The sequence below is a fragment of the Cnephaeus nilssonii genome (genome assembly GCF_951640355.1).
Source record: "Cnephaeus nilssonii genome assembly, chromosome: 20".
Lineage (NCBI taxonomy): Eukaryota > Metazoa > Chordata > Mammalia > Chiroptera > Vespertilionidae > Cnephaeus > Cnephaeus nilssonii.
In genome coordinates this window covers 7,053,135-7,078,182 of record NC_137091.1, presented here as the reverse complement: position 1 = coordinate 7,078,182, position 25,048 = coordinate 7,053,135, and the positions used below count along the sequence as shown (strand labels likewise).

General features: G+C 54.9%; 1 protein-coding gene across 2 annotated transcripts; it reads right to left on the bottom strand.

Moving 5' to 3' along the window:
• Positions 1-2,504: 2,504 nt before the first annotated feature.
• On the bottom strand, positions 2,505-19,204 carry NETO2 (neuropilin and tolloid like 2). Of its 2 annotated transcripts, none has more exons than XM_079800247.1 (9): positions 19,019-19,204; positions 12,507-12,563; positions 11,227-11,367; positions 10,149-10,397; positions 9,186-9,230; positions 8,976-9,103; positions 7,769-7,997; positions 3,898-4,011; positions 2,505-3,309 (listed from the first exon to the last, which is right to left on the bottom strand). In XM_079800247.1, the coding sequence occupies exons 1-9, from the start codon at positions 19,050-19,052 to the stop codon at positions 2,735-2,737; spliced, it is 1,572 nt and encodes a 523-aa protein (XP_079656373.1). In that variant the 5' UTR covers positions 19,053-19,204; the 3' UTR covers positions 2,505-2,734. The 2 variants fall into 2 exon arrangements, with proteins under 2 accessions (XP_079656373.1, XP_079656374.1); XM_079800248.1 differs by having other exon boundaries at positions 9,207-9,230.
• Between the last annotated feature and the right edge of the window lie 5,844 nt (positions 19,205-25,048).

Here is a 25,048-nt window from a genome sequence, read left to right as displayed (position 1 = left end):
CGCGGGCGGGATTTCACACAGAAAGCGCAGGCTTCCCTTTCAGCGCCGTCAACACCGAGACCAGCGCTTATTACACGGAGCGGTTACTGTGTTGTCAAACGCTGGCTGCAAAGTGGCCCGTGGAGAGGCCTATTCACCATCGCGACTGAGAGAATTTAGCCACTCGGTCTGGCTCCGGTTCCTTAGTTCACTGAGTACTACATTCACTAGGTCTTCTTACTTTCCCCAGTTGCATTTTTTTAAAAACTGATTTTAGAGAGAGGAAGGGAGAGAGAGGGAAGGATGGAGAGAGAGAAACACCCATCAGTTGCCTCCTGAACCTGCCCAACTGGGGATCGATCCTGCAGCCTGGGTGCGCGCCCCGACCAGGAATCAAACCCACCACCTTGGGGGACGACGCTCCAACCAGCTAAGCCACAGCGGCCGGGGCCCGGGCTGCATTTGTAAGACAGGGACTTATGCTGACTTACAGCAGTGACATCATGAGTATATACCATGTGCAGGTTTTTCTATCTTCTACATGTTACATACTTAAAAAAAAAGCGATACAAGACTTACTATGAAGGTGCATTACATAGGTGTCATGTAAGATCACAGTTCTGAGAAAGCATAGATATGATACTTAAAAGAACGAACAAAATCCAGCGAAGTGCCAATTTCTCATTTCATTGAGAATTTACTACTAGCCCCCCACCCCCCAACCCATAGGAAATGACAAGTTATCCTGTTCGAATGGCACGTCTGTATTAGTTCTAATTCAATACACGGTGCCTTTCTATGCATATCTAAGAGCCCAAACCTCAATGCAAGACTTGGGGGGTGATTTAGAGTAATAAATATCACACAGTGAGGCGTTTTATCACAAACCAAACGCAATGGCGAAAGGAAACCAAAGGCGTATGTACAACGACCGAGGTCTTTACGGGGACTCCGAGCGCACCCGGCCCTCGGGGCCGCCCGTGTGGGAATGTGAGCAGCGACAGGAATCTGGCCCGAAGCCTCTAACCTCGACGTAATAAAGCTCGGACAGTATCAAATAATACCGAAGGCCTGAACAAGCACAATGAGTTTCTGTTTCCTGTTTATAAATGATTGTTCCTATACCATCAAATAAAAAACACCACCAGGTCAAAAGTGCATTAAAAAAAAATGGTGGAAGTTGTTATTCTGGGTAAGAACTAGAAAAAGGTCTTGTCCCAAGTAAGACGTGATCCAAAGGGTTCTACAGTGTCTTCGTTCTCCTTGGACTCCCGTGCGGCCCTGGTTACCGTGTGCTGGGAGGGGAACTAGTGAGAGGGAGCTACGTGGTCTCTTCATGAAAATAACGCGGGACGCATCTGGCGATGGGAAACACTCGCAATGAGAGTCCAGGCCGCTCCGACGTGGAAGGAAGGGGCTCTGTGCCCACGGGAGTGAAGGAGCTTTCACTGAATGGGAGCCCAATGGGGACATTTCAAAGGATTTCTAGACGTCTTCATCGTTTTCAAGATTTTAGTCAAAACCGGCAATGGGACATACTCCCGGGATTGTGCAATTTTGGACTCGAATAGAACGGAGACAAAACACGGCTTACACCCTGGCTGGTGTTGCTCAGTGGATAGTGTTGGTCTGCAGACTGAAGGGTCCCGGGTTCAATTCCAGTCAAGGGCACATGCCCCAGTTGTGGGCTCGATCCCCAGTGGGGAGTGTGGGGAGGGGGCAGCCGATCAATGATTCTCTCTCATCATTGATGTTTCCATCTCTCTCTCTTTCTCCCTTCCTCTCTAAAATCAATAAAAATATTTAAAAAAAACCCAAAACCAAAACCAAAAAACCAAACACGACTTACAGGCTACAAATGGCACCCCTTCATCTGCTTCTCACAGAAAACAAAGACGGAGGATCCAGGAATTAAAAGGCAGCGGCAGCGACATCGCCAGGAAGGAGCAGATGGATGAAGCATGACTCCGGTCTTCACGGACACTCGCCACGGGACCGTCACATTGGGACAGAGTCTTGGGCCGATGCCCATGTGGAAATATGTGCGGTACCTTCACCGCATGTATTTACGTAGGAAAACGAAATGGTAAAAAGTACTGGCCTACACAACAAATCGAAAGAAAAAAAAAAAAAAAAGAAATGTGAAGAAAAGTCTTATCTTTAAACTTCTTGTGGGACCAAGATATGGACAGAGCTGTGTCCATCAACAGCAGATTCCCACCGGGCCAGTGTGGCTCAGTGGTTGAGCGTCCACCCCCGAAACCAGGAGGTCGCGGTTGGATTCCCGGTCAGGGCACACGCCGGGGTTGCTAGCTCGATCCCCAGTGGGGGGATTCTTTCTCGTCCTTGATGCTTCTCTCTCTCCCTTTCCCTTCCTCTCTGAGATCAATAAAAATATATTTTAAAAAAGTCACCGTTAGGACAGGTGGCCGGGAGGTGCAAATCTTGGTCGCTTGGAGAGGAAGAGAGGGTTGGAGACGTAGAGGCGCTGGGGACTGCATTCCCACGTCCTTGGTGAGGGGGGTCCCTGGCTGAGGGTGTCCCTGGCGAGGAGGGTCCCTGGCCAAGGGGGGTCCCTGGCCGAGGGGGTCCCTGGCGAGGGAGGTCCCTGGCCGAGGGGGGTCCCTGGCGAGGGAGGTCCCTGGCCGAGGAGGGTCCCTGGCCGAGGGGGGTCCCTGGCTGAGGGGGTCCCTGGCGAGGAGGGTCCCTGGCGAGGGGGGTCCCTGGCGAGGGGGGTCCGGTGGCGGGCAGGGGGTTAGAAGTCGATGGAGATGGATGCCTGGGCCGAGTCGTCACGGCTGCGCACGTAGATCTCGCAGGGGATCTCCTCCATCACGCGGTCCTCCCGCGCCGGCTCGGGGCCCTCGCGCGCCGGCTGGAAGGTGTAGCTGCTCCGGGGGAAGGTGCTGTTGAAGGTCTTCATGGGCTGCGGCGGCGCGAAGTCGTGGCGGAAGGGCAGCTCCGCGGCGGCCGCCAGGGGGGCCCGGCCCGGCTTGGCCTGCGCCCCGCAGTGGTGCTCGTGCACGCAGCGCGAGGCGGAGGAGGCGCGGCGCAGCGGCCGGTAGCCGTCCAGCTCGTCGCCCAGGTCGCCCAGGTCCGCAGCCAGCTCCTTGTCCCGCAGCGAGAAGAGCTCGTAGTGCGGCGGGTCGAAGGCGTCCTGGAAGCCGGGCTTGTGGAAGGCGGCCTTGCACGCCAGCACCTTCTTCCGCGGCTGCTTCACTTGCACCAGCACCGACACCACCAGCAGGACCAGCACCACGCCCGACGCCACACCGATGATGGTGCCGTGGGTCCTTGTGACCTGCTCGAAGAGGCCGGCCCGCTTCCTCTCTGCGGGAGAGACGTGCGGCCTTCAGCCAGGAAGGGGCCCGGGCACCACCGCGTGGCTCAGGGGGTGAGTGTGGACCCAGGAACCAGGAGGTCACGGTTCCATTCCCGGTCAGGGCACATGCCCGGGTTGTGGGCTCCATCCCCAGTGCAGGAGGCAGCTGATCAATCTCTCTTTCTCTCTCCCCTCCTCTCTCTAAAAAGCAATAAACACATCTACACTAATAAAAGAGAAAGATCCAAATTGACCATACCTCCACAACGCCCACCAGCCAATCAGGAATATGTAAATTAACCCAACAAAGATGGCGGGTTAATTTGCATACACAGGCGCTGATTGGCTGGGAATGCAGGCATTCTGCACCACCCCAGCCACTCTGGGCCTCTGGGCAGCGTGGGAAGGCAGAAAGGCAGCTCCGGGCCAGAGCGAAGGCCAAAAGGTGGCTCTAGCCGGAGCACAGGCGGTGCCGGCAGCCAGGGGAAGGAAGGCCCATTCTTGCAGGAATCTTTGTGCATCGGGCATCTAGTATTTAATGAATGGCGATGGCCACTCTTCTCCCGGGGAAAGTGGGCCTTCGCCCACGGACTCACCTTTGCAGTGATTCTCGTCCCATGGGTACGCACAGTTCTGAACGCCATTACAGACCAGCGAGTTATTGATGCACATGTTGCTGTGGCAGAAGAAGGTGCTGCCCGTGCAGGGAGCTGTGGGGAGAAAGGAAACGTTGTTGCTAAGAAGGCAAAGTACAGAGAGTGTGAGCTCATCCCCACGTACCTGCACTTGCTGCCAGGAAGTCGCTGTTACCGCGGGCGCCTTCCCAGGAATACCCACTGTACCACACAGCCGGGAAGACGGAGGCCAGCGCTTCCGTTGACCACGTGCAAACTTTATTTTATTTTGTGTTAATCCTCACCCAAGGGTATTTTTCCATTGATTTTTAGAGAGTGGAAGACAGAGAGCAACATCGATGAGAAACACAGTGATTGGTTGCCTCTTGCATGCGCCCTGACTGGGGCGGGCCCAGGCTGGGGAGGAGCTTGCAACCGAGGTACATGACCTTGACTGGAATCGAACCTGGGACCCCTGGGTCCGCAGGCCAACGCTCTATCCGCTGAACCAAACCGGCTAGGGCCAAACTGTTTTTTCTTTGTTTCTTTTTTAAAGACTATGTTTTTATTGAATTTTAAAACAAGGAAGGGAGAGAAACATCAATGAGACATCAGCAATTGACTGCCTCCTGCACACACCCTGACCAGGGCCAGGGTCTGAGCCTACAACCGAGGTACATGCCCTTGGCTGGGCCCTTCAGTCTGCCGGCCAACACTCTATCCACTGAGCCACACTGGCCAGGGCTCAGCCCCACTTTCGATGAGCTGTGGCCACGATGCTGAAAGACGGCTCTGTCTCTCAACCGAGCCCGCAGGGGCCTGCAGGCTGTAGGTCACTGGAAATCACATTACGGCTTTATTCTGACAAAACTATCTCCCCGCGTTCACACTTCCAGTCCTAGAAGCTCCTTGCCTAAACCCACAGCCGTTCTCAACAGGCGCAGCGGGACTCGGGGGCAGCCGGGGCACGGTCTGACAGCCGTGCTATGGCGGCACTTGCCCGAGCTGGGCTATTCCGGTCTCGGCTGCCATCTCCGGTGGGCGGGTAGGAAGGGAGTCTCCGAGCAGAACTGGGCCCTGAATATACCCTCTCCTGGACTCGGCTCACTCACGCAGACCCAGGGCGGCCCGAGGAGGACGGAGGCGCCAGTTTAACCGCCCGAGTAACCGCAGCACGGCACGCGCCGGCCGGAGCTCTCCGCTGCGCTTACCAGGAGCCTTCAAACCAGAACCTTTTTTGTTTTTTAATCTAATCCTCACCTGAGGATATTTTTTGCATTGATTTCCAGAGAGAGTGGAAAGGAGGGAGGGAGGCGGGAGAGAGAGAGAGAGAGAGAGAGAGAGAGAGAGAGAGAGAGAGACACTGATGTGAGAGAGACACATCGACTGGCTGCCTCCCGCACCTGCCTCTACTGGAGCTGGGGAACCTGCCATCGAGGTACGTGCCCTTGACCTGGAATCGACCTGTGACACTTCGGTCTGTGGGCCGAGGCTCTAACCACTGAGCATGGCCGGGCTGGAACTTTGGTTTTACACAGGCTTATGGGATGCTTCGCCCCCACACGCCGTGTTGTGGAGCGGGCGCCCTCCCCGTCGGTGGGCGAGCGCTGACCTGGGACATGGCGCCGCGCGGGCAGCAGCCTGCGGAGTGCGCAGCTGTGGTCAGGGTAAGGATTTCGCCGGAAGAGGCCCTTCGCCTGCTTCCCTATGAGATCGGTTCGAGTGGAGAAACCGTTAGTGTAGATAGAGAAGAACTAGAACACAGCTCCAGAGAGTGGGAGGGGAGGCTGCCGGATGGGGCGGGGCGGGCGGGACAGGGAGGCGAGGCGGGAACCAGGGTCCTATTCCTCTTGCTCCCCAAGTGAAAACAAAGGAAGGGAACCGCGATTGGGGAAGGTACCCGGAATACAAACAGTCACAGCTGAACCCGAGCCCATCACGGCGCCTTCCACAGCCGCGGCAAGGAGGGCGGGGACTGACGCCAGCAGCTGGAAGAGCGTGTCCGACAGTCGGGCTCCCCGCAGACATGTGCAGAACACCGCCGCCGCGAGGACACGATTACCGGGGCGCGGGGAGCAGCTCGAAAGCCCTTGCCTTTCCCGGGACTGAACGATGGACTCCGGTGGGTACGAAGGGCAGGGTGTTAGTGGTTTTTAAAAACATTTGTATTTTTATTGATTTCAGAGATGAAGGGAGAAACAGAACCAGCAATGATGAGAGAGAATCAGGGATCGGCTGCCTCTGGGTAGGTAGCCACACACTGGGGATGGAGCCCGCCACCCAGGCATGAGCCCTGACAGGGAATCGAACCGTGACCTCCTGGTTCATCGGTGGATGCTCAACCACCGAGCCAGGCTTTTTGCTGTGACATAAGGGGCTGCGCCTGGTTCATCCCGCGGGAAAAGGAAGGAAGAGCTTAAACAACAAGCGGCGTGTGGCAAGGAGCCCCGTCGGCCAGCGCGGGGACTCTGTGCGACTATAACGTATTAAAGAATAACGTGCTTTACAACATGTCTCATAGGTACATTAGTGGGATAAAAATACACAGCCCTGGGTGCACCCTGGATCAGCAGCGGAGGAAGGCAGGAGGGATAAGAACAGCTCTCCCGCAGAGAGAACTGACAACGAAGTGGGGAAGGAAGGAGGAGGAAGGCCGCCCCCGGGTGGACGCCCCGGCCATGACGCTCAGGCGGAAACCTGAGCAGCGCTGAGATCACGGAGCTAGAGGGTATTTGCGGCGCCTCCAAGAGACCTGTTAGTCCTCAGAGAGGAAAACATTCACAGCTTGGCCCTCTGGTCGGGATGGAGGGAGAAACAGAACCAGCAATGATGAGAGAGAATCATGGATCGGCTGCCTCTGGCATGCCACACACTGGGGATGGAGCCCGCCACCCAGGCATGAGCCCTGACAGGGAATCGAACCGTGACCTCCTGGTTCATCGGTGGATGCTCAACCACTGAGCCAGGCGGGACAGGGAGGCGAGGCGGGAACAAGGGTCCTATTCCTCTTGCTCCCCAAATGAAAACAAAGGAAGGGAACCGTGATTGGGGAAGGTACCGCGGAATACAATGCTCGGTGCACAGGGGTGCCCTCCCTCCCTCACAGGGGTGGAGCTCCGAGACAGGGATCCGGGTTTCTGCAGCATTTTAAAAATGTAAATCTATTTGTATTGATGTCAGAGAGGAAGGGGGAGGGGGAGAGAGAGAAACATCAATGAGAGAGAATCATGGATGGGCTGCCTCCTGCACGCCTCACATTGGGGATGGAGCCCGCAACCCGGGCATGTGCCCTGACCTCCTGGTTCATAGGTTGATGCTCAACCACTGAGCCACGCCGGCCGGGCCTGATCCTTATTTTTAATTTTGAAAATCTCGGGAGGAGTCTCCCCTCTCTGCTCTCCCGGCCGTGTGCTTACTGCTTCCTCGGGCGGTAGCACCTCATGCACCAACAAGGCTGTTTCACCCACGGCAGTCCGCTCCTTGAGAAGAGGGACTAAGACCCAGTCATGTCTACATCCTGTGAGTTGCCGTCTTCGTCAAAAGGAGACGTTCAATGCCCAGCCGCGTGGCTCAGGGGTTGAGCGGCGACCTATGAACCAGGAGGTCACGGTTCGATTCCTGGTCAGGGCACATGCCCGGGTTGTAGGCTCCATCCCCAGTAGGGGGTGTGCAGGAAGCAGCAGATCCATGATTCTCTCTCACCATTGGTGTTTCTCTCCCTCCCTGTCCCTTCCTCTCTGAAATCAATACAAATATATTTAGGAAAAAAAGAAAAAAGAGATGCTCAAGGACTGTCTTGTGAATGAATGAAAATTATGTCAACGACCTCACTCGATAGGGGCCGTTCACTTACGCTCCAAGAAGGAGGTGAAGAGCATCCGGAACCTGCTGAGCCGGCTGCCCTCGTCCGCCCACATGCGGATCACCCCCACTCCCGTCTTGAGCATCACGTCATTGGCCACCGTGCTGCAGAACTTGGCCTTGAGGTTCTCGATAGCACTGCTCCCGTCGTAGACGGCGACGAAGTTCCTCTTGCACTCGTTGGAGTGCTCCATCTGGTAATCCAGGAACCGCAGGTAGATCTGTGACGGTCACACAAAGGGACACGCGGCTTTCACAAGGTCTGTGCGCCCCGCCGGGTGGCTCGGTGCTTCGAGCATCGCCCTGACATCGCCAAGGCGGAGGGCTCGATCCCCGGTCAGGGCACAGACAGGACTCTACCCGTGAGGGGGTGGTAAGTGGAACAAGAAGTCGATGCCTCGCTCTCTCTTTTCTCTTTTAACATAAATACACATTAAATGTAAGTTTAACTGTTGAAACTCCTAGAAGCGAAAAGCAGGAGTAGTTAGCCACCAACCTCCATCTGTCAGTTACTGAAAACCGCCTTCCCTGCACAACTTTCCGGGAAAAGTCTGTGACTAGCCGGGGGGATGGGGGCGAGAACCGGGGACTGAGGTTTGCTGCGTTGGCGTTTGGCATTGACCAACCCTGAGACCTTTGACAGGACACTTTGACTACTTGTGAGCCATTTTCCCTCACAAAACTTAAATTTTTTTTTTTAAAATCCTCACCTGAGGATGTTTTAATTGATTTTAGAGAGAGAGAGAGAGAGAGGAAGGGAGGGAGAGAGAAAAAACACACACATGGATGTGAGAGAGAAACATCGATCGGTTGCCTCCCATACGCACCCCAACTGGGGATCCAACTAGTAACTTAGGTGTGTGCCCTGACTGAGAACGGACCCCCCAACCTTTTGGTGTACGGGATGACGCTCCAACCACCTGAGCCACCGGATCAATACCTGCACTCTTGAATTAGGAATCCACAGATTTTAAGACTCATAAAATAAGAATCTTACTGCATTTGTGTGCTATTCCTGAAATTGACACTGTAGCTTATTTAACACCAACAATGCTGAGGTCTTAGCTGGCACCTCATAAGGGAACCAAAATAAAGCTGTAACGCCGGTTTATATAATCAGTAAGTACTTGCACAAACCTAAATAGGACATTACAGGATTCGCCCTTACACGTTCCCCGGCTGCCTCGCCACAGCGGTACCTTGGCCCTCGGGGTGGCTCTGATGGTCCAGATGCAGTCCACCGCCTGGCCGGGCTTCGTCTTCTCCGCCTGCTCCACCTGGCTGGACCGCACGATACCGTCGGCCCCCGAGAGCTCGAACTGGCAGTCTGGAAGGGAGAGAGGAGCATGTTCAACGGGAACAAAGGCCGGTCAGAAGCACCAGGAGGAAAAAGAGGTAGCATACTAAACCTGGGATGGGGTTTAAAATACCTCCGAGGTAAGTAAAGTCTGGATCTGCAACGGAAAAGAGGAGAGCGTCAGTGGCATTCTGAGACAGTGTAGAGTCACCTACTATGGCGGACGCTACATTTAGTAACAGACGCTACATTTAGTAACAGACTCTATATTTAGTAACAGATGCTACAGTAACAGATGCTACATTTAGCAATAGATGCTACATTTAGTAACAGACGCTACATTTAGTAACGGATGCTACATTTAGTAACAGACGCTACATTTAGTAACAGGTGCTACATTTAGTAATAGCTGCTACATTTAGTAATAGCTGCTACATTTAATAACGGCTGCTACATTTAGTAATGGCTGCTACATTTAGTAACAGATGCTACACCTAGTAACAGTGCGAGAGAAAGCTTCCTGGTGTGGACTAGAGACCAGTTATTTATGTGCATATTCACTGATAGCATCAATGTTTTTAAGTTATTAACGTATAGATTTAAAAAATATATATTTTTATTGATTTCAGAGAGGAAGGGAGAGGGAGAGAGAGATAGAAGCATCAATGATGAGAGAGAATCATGGTTCGGCTGCCTCCTGCATCCCCCCCCACTGGGGATGGAGCCTGCAACCCAGGCACGTGCCCTGACCGGGAGTTGAACTGCAGCTTTGTGACACTCAACCAGAGCCACACGGGTTGGGCTTAATTTTTTTCAAGTAACAGATTTCTGCGTGAAAACCTGAATGGCAGCACGAGGCCGCACACTCGCTGCCCCGCGTGCTGTCACCGTGCCCCTCAGTGGCTCTTTGCAGGCAGAGGATAACCTGTGTCCTCGCGTTCCCCTCGGGGCTGGTGCACGCTCGCAGCGGACAGGGCTCCGCAGTTCAAGTGTCAACCCGACTGAGTGAGCTCGGTTCCAGCCGACGGGGCCCGCGGCAGGGGCGGCCTCCTCGGGGGGAGGCCCGTCTCATTACCTGGGATAAATGAGTACTTGGCTCGGAATCCCATTCCTTCGAGTTCTTCGTCGGAACTAAACTTGATCCACATGAAGCGCCCCGTGGATCGGATCAGCGGAGGGCTCTTCACGCCGCAGAACCGGTCGATGAGCGGAGAGAAGCCGAAGGGCCCGTCGCGAACCTCCAGGTGGTCAAAGCGACATTCGAACGAGGGCTCGATGTAGAAGTGTTCGTCGAAGGTCAGCTCGATCCTCTGACGTGGCGCAGCTGGAAGGAGAGAGAGCAGTCAGGGCCGGGGCGGTGACCCTCCGCTGCCGAGGGTCGAAAGAACGTTGCTCACAAAATTCATAGCAAGTGTTTGTTTACGCTGCGTAGGAAATGAGTGAGATGTTCTCCGCTGACTAAAATCAGTCACAGCACAACGAGAGCCGAGAAGCCAACGTTTGGTTCATGCCTACAACGCAGCAGGAACAGAAACAGGCGGTGAGGGGCCAGGGGGACCGAGGGCACGGACCGGCACAAAGCCTGGTGAGTGAGTGCGGTCCCCCTCGGAGGGATTTCTCAGCCAATGGGGCAGCGAGGTGCATTGTGACGTCTTAGGGGATTCAAACGCCTAGGGCATTGCAACTGTTGCCTCGGGAATGTGTTCCGTATTCAGAAACACGTAGACGTCACTAGAGTTCAGCTCAAATACGTGCTGAATTTTGTTCAAGTTGGTTTAAACAGGGCATTTTAACCAATGGATTTAGTTTTACCAGGAAAGTAAAAAGGCCCTGGCTGATGTGGCTCAGCGGATAGAGCGTCGGCCTGTGGACGGAAGGGTCCCGGGTTCAATTCCAGTCAAGAGCACATGCCCGGGTTGCGGGCTCAATCCCCAATGTGTGGCATGCAGGAGGCAGCCGATCCAGGATTCTCTCTCATCATTGATGTTTCTCTCTCTCCCTCTCCCTTCCTCTCTGAAATCAATAAAAATATATTAAAAAAAATTTTTTTAAAAATCAATCAATCAATCAATGGAAAAAATCCTCAGATGAGGATTAAAAACAAAAGGAAAGTAAAAAGGCACTGAATAAAAAGATAGAAATTGAGCAAATACCTTCCAGAACGTAGATGCACTCCTTGTTGGGCGGGTACGGGTCCGGGTAACTCGGTGAAGCAAAGTGGCCTCCATTGCTGGTTCGGACCCAAATGCCGCACTGGGTGCCAGCCACGTGCTTGACCCCAATGTTCTGTCCATCTGACGAGAACAGAGGTCAGAGCAGCAGTCCCAGCAATAGGGCGGCCCCTCACTCCCTCCCCACCACTACCCACAGCCATGCCTTTCCAGGCAGCACCACCCCCGCCCCGGCCTGGGCAGCAGCGAGCCCTGGGGCGGGGTGGGGGCGGGTGGGGGCGGGGGAGGGTGTATTTATAGCCTCATTTGCGGGCCCTAAGGCATGATCAACCTAAGGCCCTGCAGGCAGAGCCAGACCAAAGGATTTCTTGGGCCTCCAGCGACCTGCAGGCCGCACGTTCCCCACCCCTGTTCCCCACCCCTGCTCGGCGAGGAGGCCAGGGAAAGAGAGAGGGCGGGAAGAATTTCCGAAACGGAAGGTGGAATTTTCACGTTGAAAATGCTCACTGACCAGCCTAATGTAAGTCTGAGCACGGTCGTTGCCAGAATGAGGGCGTGACTGTGGGAAAAGGGGGTTCAGCTGGGAGGTAAAGGTACAGGTACCCAGCCAGGGGCGGCGGGGAGGGGCCGGGAGAGCTGATCCCCACTGCCCACGTGGGAAGCCATCCCCTGGTCCCTAACGCTGGCCCGTCGAAGAAGCAGCAGAAAGCTGTCATTCAGGGACAGGCGGGAGGTGGCACAAGGACCCATGGAGCGGCGGGACGGGGTGGGCAGGGCAAGGGGCTTCCCGACCCAGCGGGCCAGCCCCCCGGGGGTTTTGTCCCGCGCAGGAGCAACGTGGATGGAAACAAACGAAGCCGGGCGACAGAAGAAACGGACTCAACTCTGCGGGAAAGCCTGGTTCGGAAGCCACATGGCTCACCTCCGGGGACGCAGCAGCCCGGGCCCCGGGGCTCCGAGTGAGACACGGACGGAAATGTGTCTCCCGTGGGGAAATGGACGCTGATTTCCGCTTAGTGATAAAGCGTGAGCCCCATGTAACGTTCGGGCCAGATCCAGAGCGAGCCAGGCTGCTGGGGACGCCCGTGTGTACGGCTCCTCGGGGCAACGCTTGGCGCTGACAATGGACTCTGGCTGCCTGCGGCTCAGCCCCGCGATCACGGGCACACCCCAGAGGGAGGACGGAGCGGCCCACGGGCTGCAATCCTTCCAGGTGAGCCCCCCACCATGTGCACGTGGGAGCAGTCCCCTGAGCACCCTACCTGGGGGCTTCTGGGCCACGGCGATCCCCTCCACCACCAGCACCGTGATCAGCAACACTGCAGGGGGACAGAGGAGACGCGTTACACAGTCGGACCCACGTTACACTCCGCTCAGTGTATAAGGAAGATCAGATGATGAAAGAGGAACAAAACCACTGTTCCTTACATTTGCTCTCGATTTAACAATTAAAAAATAGTTTTTATTAAGCCTAGTTGGCGTGGCTCCATGGTTGAGCATCGACCTGTGAACCAGGAGGTGGCCGTTCAATTCCCGGTCAGGGCACAGGCCCGGGTTGTGGGCTTGATCCCCGTGTGGGGCGTGCAGGAGGCAGCCAGTCCATGATTCTCTCTCATCATGGATGTTTCTCTCCCTCTCCCTTCCTCTCTGAAATCAATAAATTTTTTTAAAAATAAAAATATTTTCTTAAATACATTTTTATTGATTTCAGAGAGGGAGGGATAGAAACATCCATGATGAGAGATAATCATGGGTCGACTGTCCCCTGCACGCCCCCTACTGGGGATAAAGCCCAAAACCGGGGCGTGTGCCCTGACCGGGGATTGAACGGCCACCTCCTGGATCAGAGGTCGATGCTCAACCACTGAGCCACACTGGCCCGGTGGGAATCTGCTGTTGATGGACACAGCTCTGTCCATATCTTGGTCCCACAAGAAGTTTAAAGATAAGATTTTTCTTCACATTCCTTTTAATTTTTTTCTTTCAATTTGTTGTGTAGGCCAGTACTTTTTACCATTTTGTTTTCCTACGTAAATACACGCGGTGAAGGTACCGCACATATTTCCACATGGGCATCGGCCCAAGACTCTGTCCCAATGTGACGGTCCCGTGGCGAGTGTCCGTGAAGACCGGAGTTGTGCTCTGTGGGGCTCAGGATTGTTAAGGGTTGGATGTGATGAACTACTTGGCACTGAGGACAACCAAGCACAAAGAGAATTGACAGTGTACTCAAGTATCCGAGCCCTGAGGACACACAGCATGGAAAGCATGTTTTAATTTATGATGCAGTAAAAGAACACATACTTTTTTTTTACACAACAATGTTGCTGACCCCAATTATTCCCGTCTGCGCTGTAGTCCATCTCCAGGAGCTCACACGCTTTAAGGCGAGCTCTGCCATGAATCACGCCGGCAAACATTCAATGAGGTGATTGGACCGCAGGGAACATTCAGAATAAAGATGGAAGGAAGGGGGCAGCAGTCTCCCAGAAACCAACTCAAGACGTTCCATGGCTGTGTGAGGCCAAGTCCGTGGGACGGAGGCTAACGTGTGAGAAAATGAAGCTCTTTTTTTCCTCCCCATGTTGAACGTGTCTGAGACTCAATCAACAATAATGAATTACTTCATGTCATGAAGAGCCTTTTATTTATTAACTTTTAAAAAATATGTTTTAATTGATTTTCAGAGAGAGGGAGGGCGAGGGAGAGGGAGAGAAACATCGATGAGGAGAGAGAATCTTTGATCGGCTGCCTCCTGCACATCCCCTATTGGGGGTGGGCCTGTACCTGGGGCATATGCCCTGACCAGGTGGACACTCAACCACTGAGCCACACCGGCCTGCTCAGTTGCATTTTTATACATCAAAACTGAACTATTAGAAAGGGAAACTAAGAAAACAATCCCATTTACAGTTGTATAAAAAGTGCACACACACACACACACACACACACACACACACACAAACAAGCCAAACCAAACAAAAACAACAAGAAACTGAAGAAGACACAATTGAGTGGAAGCATATACTGTGTACGTGGGCAGGAAGACTGGACACCATCCAATGTCCATACGGCCCACAGCAACCTATAGAGCCCACGCCGTTCCTATCAAGACACCAAGGGTGTGCTTCACAGAACTAGAACAAATACTCCCAGAGTGCACCTGGAGCCGCAGGAGACCCCGAAGAGCCACAGGAGACCCCGAAGAGCCAAAGCCACCTTGAGATAAAAGGACCCGGCTGCAGGCACCGCACCACCTGACATCAAATGGTCTGGTGCGGGCATAACAACGGCAGATCGATGGGCAGAACAGAGAGCCCAGAAATGAATCCATGTCTCACGCTCAAATCAATACTCGACAAAGGAGGCAAGAACACGCAATGGGGTAACGGTGGTCCGGTCAATCAATGGTGCTGTGATAATTGGACACCAGAATAAACTCAGAATAGATTAGACTTAAGTATTAGGTTCGAAATCATAAAAATCCTAGAAGAAAATATAGGCAGTAAAATTTCTCATAGGGCCCTAACTGGTTTGGCTCAGTGGACAGAGCATCGGCCTGCGGACTAAGGGTCCCGGGTTTGATTCCGGTCAAGGGCATGTACCTTGGTTGCGGGCACATCCCCAGTGGGGAGTGTGCAGGGGGCAGCTGATCGATGTTTCTAACTCTCTATCCCTCTCCCTTCCTCTCTATAAAAAAAATCAATAAAATATATTAAAAAAAATTTATCGTAGCAATATATATATATATATATATTTCTGATACAGCTCCGCGGGCCAGGGAAACAAAAGGAAGAGTAAACAAACGGGACTACATCAAACTAAAAAGCGTTTGCACAGCAAAGGAACCATCAACAAAATGAAAAGACGAGCCGCTGAGTGGGAGAAATACTCGCCAATGACACATCTGATAAAGGGTTAATATCCAAAATGGATACAGAACTTACACAGCTCAACACCAAACCCCCAGCAAACCAAACAACCCAATTAAAGATGGGCAAAGGGCCTGAATAGACAGTTCTCCAAAGAGGACCTGCAGAGGGCCAAGAGACATAGGAAAAGATGCTCAACGTGACTAATCACCAGAGAAATGAAAATTTAAACCACAATAAGGTATCGCCTCTCACCTGTCGGAGTGGCGATCATCAGTAAATCAACAAACAAGTGCTGGCGAGGCTGTGGAGAAAAGGGAACCCTCGTACACTGCTGGTGGGATGCAGACTGGTGCAGCCATGGCGGAAAGCAGTATGGAGTTTCCTCAACAAATTAAAATGGAACTGCCTGCGACCCAGTGAGTCCACTGCTGGGAATACACCCGAAGATATCCGCGACGCTCACTGGAAAGAACAGATGCACCCTGTGCTCACTGCAGCGTTATTTACAACAGCCAAGGTTTGGAGGCAGCCCCAGTGCCCATCCCTAGGTGAGGGGATAACATAGCTGTGGAACAGTTACAGAAGGAATACAACTCAGCCATAAAAAAGGACATCTTATTACCCTTTGTGACAGCGTGGATGGACCTGGAGAGCATTATGCTGAGTGAAGTAAGCCAGTCAGAGAAAGACAAGTTCACTCACGTGGAATCTAACGAACAAAGTGAGCTAACAAACAATACCGAAACAGACTCACAGGTACGGAGAACAGACTGACAGCTGTCAGAGCCGGGTGGGGCTGGGTGAAAAAGGTGAACGGATTAAGCACAGCACCCCCCCCCCCCCCGCAAACAAACAAACTCATAGACAGACAACAGTGTGCTGATCGGCAGAGGGAAAGGGGGTGGGGGAGGGAAAAGAAAGTAAAGGGGCCCTGACTGGTGTGGCTCAGTGGACAGAGCGTCGGCCTGAGAACTCAAGGGTCCCAGGTTCGATTCCGGTCAGGGGTGTGTACATCCTTGGTTGCGGGCACATCCCCAGTGGGGAGTGTGTGGCAGGCAGCTGATCGATGTTTGTAACTCTATCCCTCTCCCTTCCTCTCTGTAAAAAATCAATAAAATATATTTAAAAAAAGAAAAGAAAATAAAGGGGGATAAAGAGCGATGGAAGGAGACTTGACTTGGGGCAGGGAACATACAATACAATACACAGACTGATGATGTCATGACAGACTGTACACCTGAAACCGATGTAATTGTATTAAACAATGTCACCCCAATAAATTAAAGAGAAAGATACAGCTTTTCAGGACTGTACTTATTTCTGTATTGTTTGCTTTCTTAGATGTGAGGCTTAAGACTAAAGGACAGGAGTCGGTATTTGTCACAGTCTCACATAAGATTTTTTCAAATATAGTGCGAGAGGGATGCTTACGTTTCACCACACCGCAAATTTAGACTTAAACATAACGAAGGCTGATGGAACTCTGCAGCCAGCGTGCAGAATGAATGAGGACTGTGAGAGGGTGAGCTATGATCCCGCTATGATAGCTCACGCGACGAGGATGCTTCACTCTGACCAACGTAAGTCCAACGTTGTGAGCCCGGAGTGATCGCAGCTCCAAGCGAGTCATTGAGCTGTCACAATCCGGGGACGGTTGAAACAGCCCAGAGCTGCTCTTTTTGTTCTCACTGCTGAACGCGGAACGGAAGGCATCAGTGGCACCTTACAGGCATGACCTTCCACCGAGAAGCCCACTCAGAGGGACAGCAGCCTTCCCAGCGAGGCTGTGAGTGGGCGATGCCTGTAAGGATGCAAACGCCCACTGTTTCCCGGAAGAACCTCTGCGCGCTGGAGCAACCCCCTCGCAGGAGACCGACACGGTACTTTCTCACATTCTGCACGTTGTATTTTGGAAAGAGAAAAACAAAACCTTCATTTCCAAGCAATGGCTGGCAACTGAGGAGTGACGGGTGGGGAAGCCTACGGAACGCATTCCAGCGCTCCACATTTTAATAGAATGAATGGCAGTGCTGGAAAAATGCCAATCTTTTTAACTTTTCAACTTAAAAGACCAATTTTTGCACAGGTAACACATGCACTTGGGTTTAAAAAATCAGGTGTAGGGACAAGGGACGCCTTCCCAGTGGTCTGTTCGGGCTTATTCTGTCCCGGTTTCAGAAGCAACTTTGTATCAGTCTTCTTCGATCTCTACACATACATTCTATTCTAATGTACACACATGTAACCGAGTGTGCACCCACTTACTCGGATGCATAGCCATGTAACCTGATGCACACACATTGTACTCTCGCTTCTCAGTGTCAGCAGACTCCCTTTTCAGAATCCACTTTTTAAAATCTCCGGAATCTTCCCAGACAGCTATCTGCATCAGCTGTAGGAGACCTCAAAATAGCCTGCTCTCGGGCCAGGGCGCCTGCAGCCACCGCCACCGAGGCCGGGCGTGGGGAACCGGGCGGGTTGGGTGACGGTAAGAGGAGGAGAGCCGGATACTACGTTGTTTTCACTGGAGCTTTCCCGGTCGCCATCCGCACGGAATTCTTTCCTGAAAGGCGCAGCAGAGCCACGCACCGGCCAGAGGGGGCGGTGCGCACCCACGCGTGGGGCGCAGGCGGCCCCCTCCCTCCACCCGCCGGGAGCCCGGCCGATCCTGTCCTCTCCGGCCCGGTCTCTGCAAGTTCTGCCGGCGGCGAGTCTGTGCAACAAATCCAGGGGCTGCTCCCGGGGCCCCGCACGGACTGTCCCGAGGAGACGGACCGGGAGCGAAGGGGACGCCGAGGGGCGAGCACTCCCGGGAACCCCGCTCCGCACGTTGTCGTTGGAAACGAGTAGAACACAACCTTCATGTCCGAGCCTCGGCGATGGGACTGAGGAGGGACGGATGGGAGAAACGAGGGATTCATGCCAGCGTCTGGAATTTTAACAGAACGAGGGAGCCGCTAGGCATTCGTGGGGTGACTGAGCAATAGGCTCTGGCCAGCAGGTCCCGGGTACCCGAGTAGCCACTGGAGACCGGAGTACACATTCAGTGACTGAACCCTCGGCGGGGAGTGTGGGGAGAGCTGGGGCAGAATGCGTGTCCAATGGAGCCTTAAACGCGAGGTTACACTGCATGTGCTAATAAAACGAAGGAGGGAAAGTGGGTATGGAGTAGGAAAAACACCCGCCGTTAGTCACCGCACAGATTCCAAGATACTGTGAAAGCGCTACAGGACACGCACACATGCCACTCTCCACTCCTTCCCCGATGAGAGAGAGAACATTTCCTAATGTTGCAAATACCGAGCTATTCATCAGGGGAAGCCTGCGCCGGCGGACTGTCTCCGTGAGGAATGGAAATCGGGTTTATTCGGTGCGAGTTTCAGCAGCAACTTTGTATCTGGGTCTCGGCGACCTCTGTACACGCGTCTGAATCGAAACGCCCCCAGCCCGGAGGCGGAGCGGCCGGCCGCAGGGCTCCGGCCCCCGACCCAGCGGAGCGCGGCCGCGGCGGCAGGCGGAGCCCAGGTCCGGGCGGCGCGGGGCCGAGCGGGTGGCGGGGCCGCAGTGGTGCCGCAGCCTCCGGCCGCTGCAGGTGGGACCCGGCCGGGCGCGCAGGCCGTCCGCCCCCCGCGGGTCGTGGAGACCGGCCGTCCCCGTTCGCGTGCACCGACTGGGTCTTGACAGGTCCGGGAAGCCCGGCCTGCGCCGCACTGACGCGAACCCCACAACTTTGCGGAGCGAGCGATGCCCGCCGCTCGGTGCCGTGGGTCCCCCGTCCCCCGGCCGGGAGCACCAGGAGCCCCGCGCGGCGCCCGCAGACAAAGGCGCGCGGGCGCCGGAGGGACGGAGCCCGGCCTCGGCCCGCAGGGGGCGCCGTGCCCCGCAGCCCCCGCGCTTACCTTTGAGGATCGAGCCGAGCTGCTTCAGGGCCATGTTCCCGGCGGCCCGGCTGCGCGAGGGGCCGGGCGGCGGCGAGGCGGCGGCGCTCACGGCCCGGCGGGTAGGCGGCCCCGCTCCGAGCCCATCGCGGCCACCAGGCGGCCTCCCCGCGGGCTGCGCTCAGGTCCCGCGGCGCGCCATCCCCGCGCCCCCCGCCGGCCCCAGCCCCCCGACGGGCGCCGCCTCCGGCCTCCCGGCGCCCCGTCCCATCGACCGGCCCGGAGCCGAGCGGCGCGGGCGCGAGGGACTGCCCCCGAGCGGGCCCCACTCCAGTGGCGGAGGGCGCGGGGAGCCCGGCTCATTTAAGCGGGGAGCGCGAGCGCCGCGTGCCGGCCGCCGCCCGCGCGCATGTCCCGCCCCTCCCCGCCCCGCCCGCGCCCCTCGCCCTCGCGGCCAATCGCCCCTGGAGGGCGGCGCCTCCGACCCGCGGTCGCCGAGCGGGGGCCGATGGGCGGGGTCTCGGGGTGGTGGGGTCGAGGGGTCGCCGTCCCGCCCGGGAGGGGCCGGAACCGCCGCCGCCGCAGGAGACCGGCGCCCTGGGAGAGCGGCACCAACTCCTCGGCCTCCTGGGACCTCAGTTCAAGGTCAAAGCGGCCCAGCCCAGCCCCGCTCCCCACCTGCTGGGGCCCAGGGCCCGGACGCGGGACCGCCCTGGAGCGCCGGGTGGGTTGGCCTGAGCCGCGGTAACGCGCTCCAGCGCGGACTGACCGCCTCCTCGGTTGCCAGGCACCGCACCAAGCACTTGCGTTTGAGCGTTAACCCTCCGACGCGCCGCGGTAGGTGCCGTAGAGGGTGGGGAACAGGGGGCCCAGAGGGGCTTTGTCCAGAGCCACGCGGCGAGGGAGGGCGGAAGGGAGGGCTGGGAACCCGGACCCCTGTCCCCAGACCTGCCCTCCGAGCCACGGAGCCAGGCTCTTGGGTCGCTTGACTCCGCTGACAAAAATCTCCAGATCTGCAAATGCAAGCCGCTGCGTAGTGCAGGGTGTGAAGGACCCCGTTGCATATGCTCCATAGTAATGTGATCACCTGCTTGTGTATTTGTTCTTCCCCTGTATCCCTCTGCCCCCACTCCATCCACATCCAAGCTGCTTGGCCCGCCAGCGAGCATTGACCTATGACCCAGGAGGTCACGGCTCCATTCCTGGTCAGGGCACATGCCCTGGTTGCTGGCTCAACCCCCAGTAGGGGGCGTGCAGGAGGCAGCCCATCAGTGATTCCCTCATCATTGATGTTTCTCCCTCTCCCTTCCTCTCTGAAATCAATACAAATATATTTTTAAAAAATCTATAAAGTTGCTGCAAGCAGGGAGGCCCGCACATGCGCTCCGCACTTACTGAGTTTAGCCACGTTCCGGAAGCAATGATAGCTGCTGGGAGCATCCGTGCCCCGATAAACAACACCTGTGCCTGTACCTGACACACAGTAGGACCTCCAGCAGTGTTGGTCCGACCAGGTGTCCTTAGGGACCATGTCAGGCACCTGAAAGAAACCTCCCCGGTTGTCAAGAACGCTCTTCTACCCCTCCGAGAGGCAAAGGAGTGAGTGTCCACAGGGTTTGCTAGTGAGCACATACTCTACCCCAGTGAGCACCAAGGTCTCGAGCCCGTGGCCGGGCCCCCGGAGGCATCACAGGGGCATGTGTGGGCGCACACCCATCCCCCGCCGTCACACCAAGATGGCACGCAAGAGCCAACCAGTGAATGGGCCGTTCAGGAGCCCCTTCCACAAACACAGTCAAGTGCCCTCGGGAGACCTCCGAGCGCAGACGAGGGTGGACACAGGACTTGGCAGGAAGGCGCCGTCTCCGCTTCTGCAACATGGCAGGCTCTACATGCACAGTCGTCGAGGGGAGGGAGAGGTGTGTGTGATGTCATCCGTGGAGGGGGCGACAGGCTCAGAGGGGAAGGGCGGGATGTGGTGAGTGGAGAGGGAAAGGGGGGAGGAGGGGAGCGTCAGGCTGGGGGAGTGTTGTGCTTGGAGGTGGGCTTTGGCCGGGGAGACCCCTGCTGGAAGGACAGGCAGCAGAGTCTGCTCTCCATTGAGGAGGCCGGAGGCATAGGTTTCTACAGGGGAAGGCTCAGTAGCAGCGAGTTCAGGCTATAACAGGAGAGATGAGAGCAACCGTAGTAATTTGTTTTTTAAAAATATATGTTTGTTTATTTCAGAGAGGAAGGGAGAGGGAGAGAGAAACATCAGTGATGAGAGAGAATCATGGATGGGCTGCCTCCTGCACACCCCCTACTGGGGATGAGGCTGCAACTCGGGCATGTGCCCTGACTGGGAATCAAACTGTGACCTCCTGGTTCCTAGGTTGTCACTCAACCACTGAGCCCCGCCATAGTCATTTAACAAGCACACACACACTGTTTCCATTCAGCCTCGCAGCTCTTACTGGTGGTGCCACAGTGATGGAACCTCAGTGGGCTCTTCTCCTCTGGCTGGGGAGTAGCCCCCGCAGGAGGGGGTTGGCTGGGGAAGGGGTTGGCTGGGGAGGGGGTTGGCTGGGGAAGGGGTTGGCTGGGGAGGGGGTTGGCTGGGGAGGGGGTTGGCTGGGGAGGGGGTTGGCTGGGGAGGGGGTTGGCTGGGGAAGGGGTTGGCTGGGGAGGGGGTTGGCTGGGGAGAGGGTTGGCTGGGGAGGGTGTTGACTGGGGAAGGGGTTGGCTGGGGAGGGGGTTGACTGGGGAAGGGGTTGGCTGGGGAGGGGTTGGCTGGGGAGGGGGTTGGCTGGAGAGGGGGTTGGCTGGGGAAGGGGTTGGCTGGGGAGGGGGTTGACTGGGGAAGGGGTTGGCTGGGGAGGGGGTTGGCTGGGGAGGGGGTTGGCTGGGGAGGGGGTTGGCTGGGGAGGGGGTTGACTGGGGAAGGGGTTGGCTGGGGAGGGGGTTGGCTGGGGAGGGGGTTGGCTGGGGAGGGGGTTGGCTGGGGAGGGGGTTGGCTGGGGAGGGTGTTGGTTGGGGAGCAGCCCTGAGGAGGGGCTGGCGGGGTCACTGCGGCTCCCCGGAGGACACCGTCTTCCGTGTGGACTGTGCGAGGGGAGCATCTGGAGGAGTTTGCAGGGACGTGGGAAGCACAGGCTGTGGCCGAGCCTGCCGAGAGGCCATATGCTCCCGAGGCGAGAGGGGAGCGTGCGCATGCCTCTCAGTTGGGGGTTCTGGATCCAGTTGTCTTTTCCCGGAAGACCACCCAGGAGCACCCGGTCTGTTCCCCGCTTACCTGCCAGCGTCCCGGGGACGGGCTCCGGGCCTCCTGCTGCTCTTCCTGGCACGGGTCTAGCCCTTGCGGCTCCTCAGAGTCCTGCCCGCCCGCAGTCCGACCGGTCCTTCCTGGGGCCCCAGAACGGGCTGTGCACACCGTTGATTATTGGACACTTACACCTGTTTACTCGCAGCCGCAATGCATTCCGGTTCATTGTGCAACGCAACATGAAACCATCATGTTAACGTGCAAAGGTCTTCCCACCCATAAATGCATGGTTAAAACCATGCAAAGTGGGTTGACTATGTGGGTCACTTCCCACACAGGTGAAAATACGTGTGTAGCTACTGTAGTTTAGTTGTCCCTGTTTTTTTTATTTATTTTTATTTTTATTGATTCAGAGAGGAAGGGAGAGGGAGAGAGATAGAAGAATCAATGATAGGAGAGAGTCATTGATCGGCTGCCTCCTGCACGCCCCCTACTGGGGATCAAGCCCCCAACCTGGGCAGGTGCCCTGACTGGGAATCACACTGTGACCTCCTGGTGCCTGGGTTGATGCTCAACTCCCGAACAACACCGGCTGGGCTCGTTGTCGCCATTTTTGAACTTTATATGTAGTATTGTGCTGTATATATTCTTACGTGTCTTGCCTTTTCGCTTAACTTTATGAGATGAACGGGTGCCGTTTTGTGGAGCTGGATGTCATTACGTGTCACGGCTGCACAGTGTGTCACTGCGTAACAATCCCCGAGACGGGCATTTCAGCGCCGTTAGCTGCTGGCCGTGAGGCACGCTGCTGCAATGTTTGCAGTTGGCTCTCCACAGGTGTGGCATCCTCAGATTCAACCAACCGTGGATCGGAAATACTTGGGGAAAATGTTATGTTTTTGCCGACTTACACTCTGTAGTTGGGCCTACGATGGTTGGGTCCACACTGCCCACGTACAGCCTTTCCTGGTCATTCCCTACACATCACAGGATGACAACTGTCTATGTAGTTTTAGGTCTGACAAGTAACCTAGAGATGACTTAAGGTACACAGGTGGATGTGTGCAGGTTGCACGCAAATACTACACTAGCCTATCTAATAAAAGGGTAATATGCAAATTAACCACTCCATCACAAAGATGGTGGCGCCCATAGCCACAAGATGGCAGCACCCAGTCCCCTCAGCCCCGCCGGAGTCCCCCGATCCTAGGGTGGGCGGTCGCTGAGAGCGGGCAGCATGAGCAGCCTGGCGGAATGCTGCTTCATTGCGGCGACCAGGCAAGCATCCCGCTCCGGCCGCGGAGGGCCACTGGGCTGCAGAGAGCCTCTGGGCAGCGGGTGCGGAGCGGCCAGGTCCTGCAGAGAGCTACTGGCGCACGGATTCGTGCACAGGGCTACTAGTTTTATATAAGGGACTTGAGCATCCACAAGTTTTGGTATCTGGGGGTGGGGAGGTTAGCACCAATCCCCCGCGATACCAAGGGTTGATGGTACACTTGTACCCTAGTGTACATGTGCAAGGGTTTCTGTTGGTGTAGAATTACAGTGTACAGAGCGTCAACTTCACCAAGCAGAAGGAAGAGCAATCGCTGCTTTATGAAGCCCCACTGAGGGTGGGTAAGACTCCTCTTGCTCCACCTCCATACCAACACTTGGTTATTGTCAGCCGTTACTACCACCTGTCTTCCTGGCAGATGTTTAGTGGTATCTCAGTGAAGTTATCATTCAACATTTCCTTCACAGGTTGAACACCCGTGTAAATTACTCCAATACATCAAAAATTTCCTTTATCGGTTGTGTTGTGACTTAAATAAAATGCCATTCCCTGTCCCAGGGTCATGAAGTTATTTACGTCCAAATACTATGAGCTTATACATTTGCATTCCACATTGAGGTCTTTGGGCCGTCCCTCTCTTCACTGGCACTACACTGTCTTCATTATCGTAATTTTATCTTAAATTTTCATCTCTGACAGCAACTTCTTGTTCTTTTTCAAGAGTGTGTAGGCTGCCCTTGGCCCTCTGTATTCCCATGTCCATTTTCGAAACAGCTTATCAAGTTCAGCAACATTAACAAAACCCACTGGGCTACTGAGAGATCTGACATCGTCACCATATTTAGTTGTGCTGTCCATGAACATGGTATAACTGTGCATTATTGAAGATCTGTTTCATGTTCCTCTGAGGAGTTTTACAATGGGCCCAGCAGAGAGGTGGTGCATTTTGCTTTAGTAGATAATTTATCTCTCTTTGCTCATTTCTGACATACGTTGTGTCCCTTCCCCCCCCTTTTTTTTATAGGCATAGATCTATTAAGACACAATCTGAGTTTGAATGTCCCATTGCAAGCAGAATGGCATATCACAACCATCCAGCTAATAATTTACACAATCTGTAAATCATGGCTGAACTGGATATTTACTTTCCTTTAAAGATATATGGCGATTGAGGCAGTGATTGAGAATTATATGTTACAGGAAAGGGAGCTTTATCTTTTGGTGATGTAGGTAAGAAACACAAAGTGGTCCACACTGATTGAGGGCTGAGCATTCTGCCACGGCACAGACAGCCCTAGGTAATGTCTATTTGCTTATCCATACCCAAGGGTTTTGAAAGTGCCATCACTAGCCCTAACTAGATATACTCTTGGCTTGTTTATTTCAAATTCATCTCAAATAGGTGGAAAATATAGGTAGGAGTAACTTTACTTATTTGTTTTTAAATATTTTTTTATTGATTTCAGAGAGGAAAGGAGAGGGAGAGAGAGATAGAAACATCAATGATGAGAATCATTGATCAGCTGCCTCTTGC

Coding starts and splice junctions, on each gene's coding strand:
- NETO2 (XM_079800247.1), bottom strand. CDS start 19,052: ATGGCCCTGAAGCAGCTCGGCTCGATCCTCAAAG. Junction 12,564..19,018: donor GCTCGGCTCGATCCTCAAAG/GTAAGCGCGGGG, acceptor GTCCCCCTGCAG/TGTTGCTGATCACGGTGCTG. Junction 4,012..7,768: donor CTTCACCTCCTTCTTGGAGC/GTAAGTGAACGG, acceptor TTCTCCCCACAG/CTCCCTGCACGGGCAGCACC.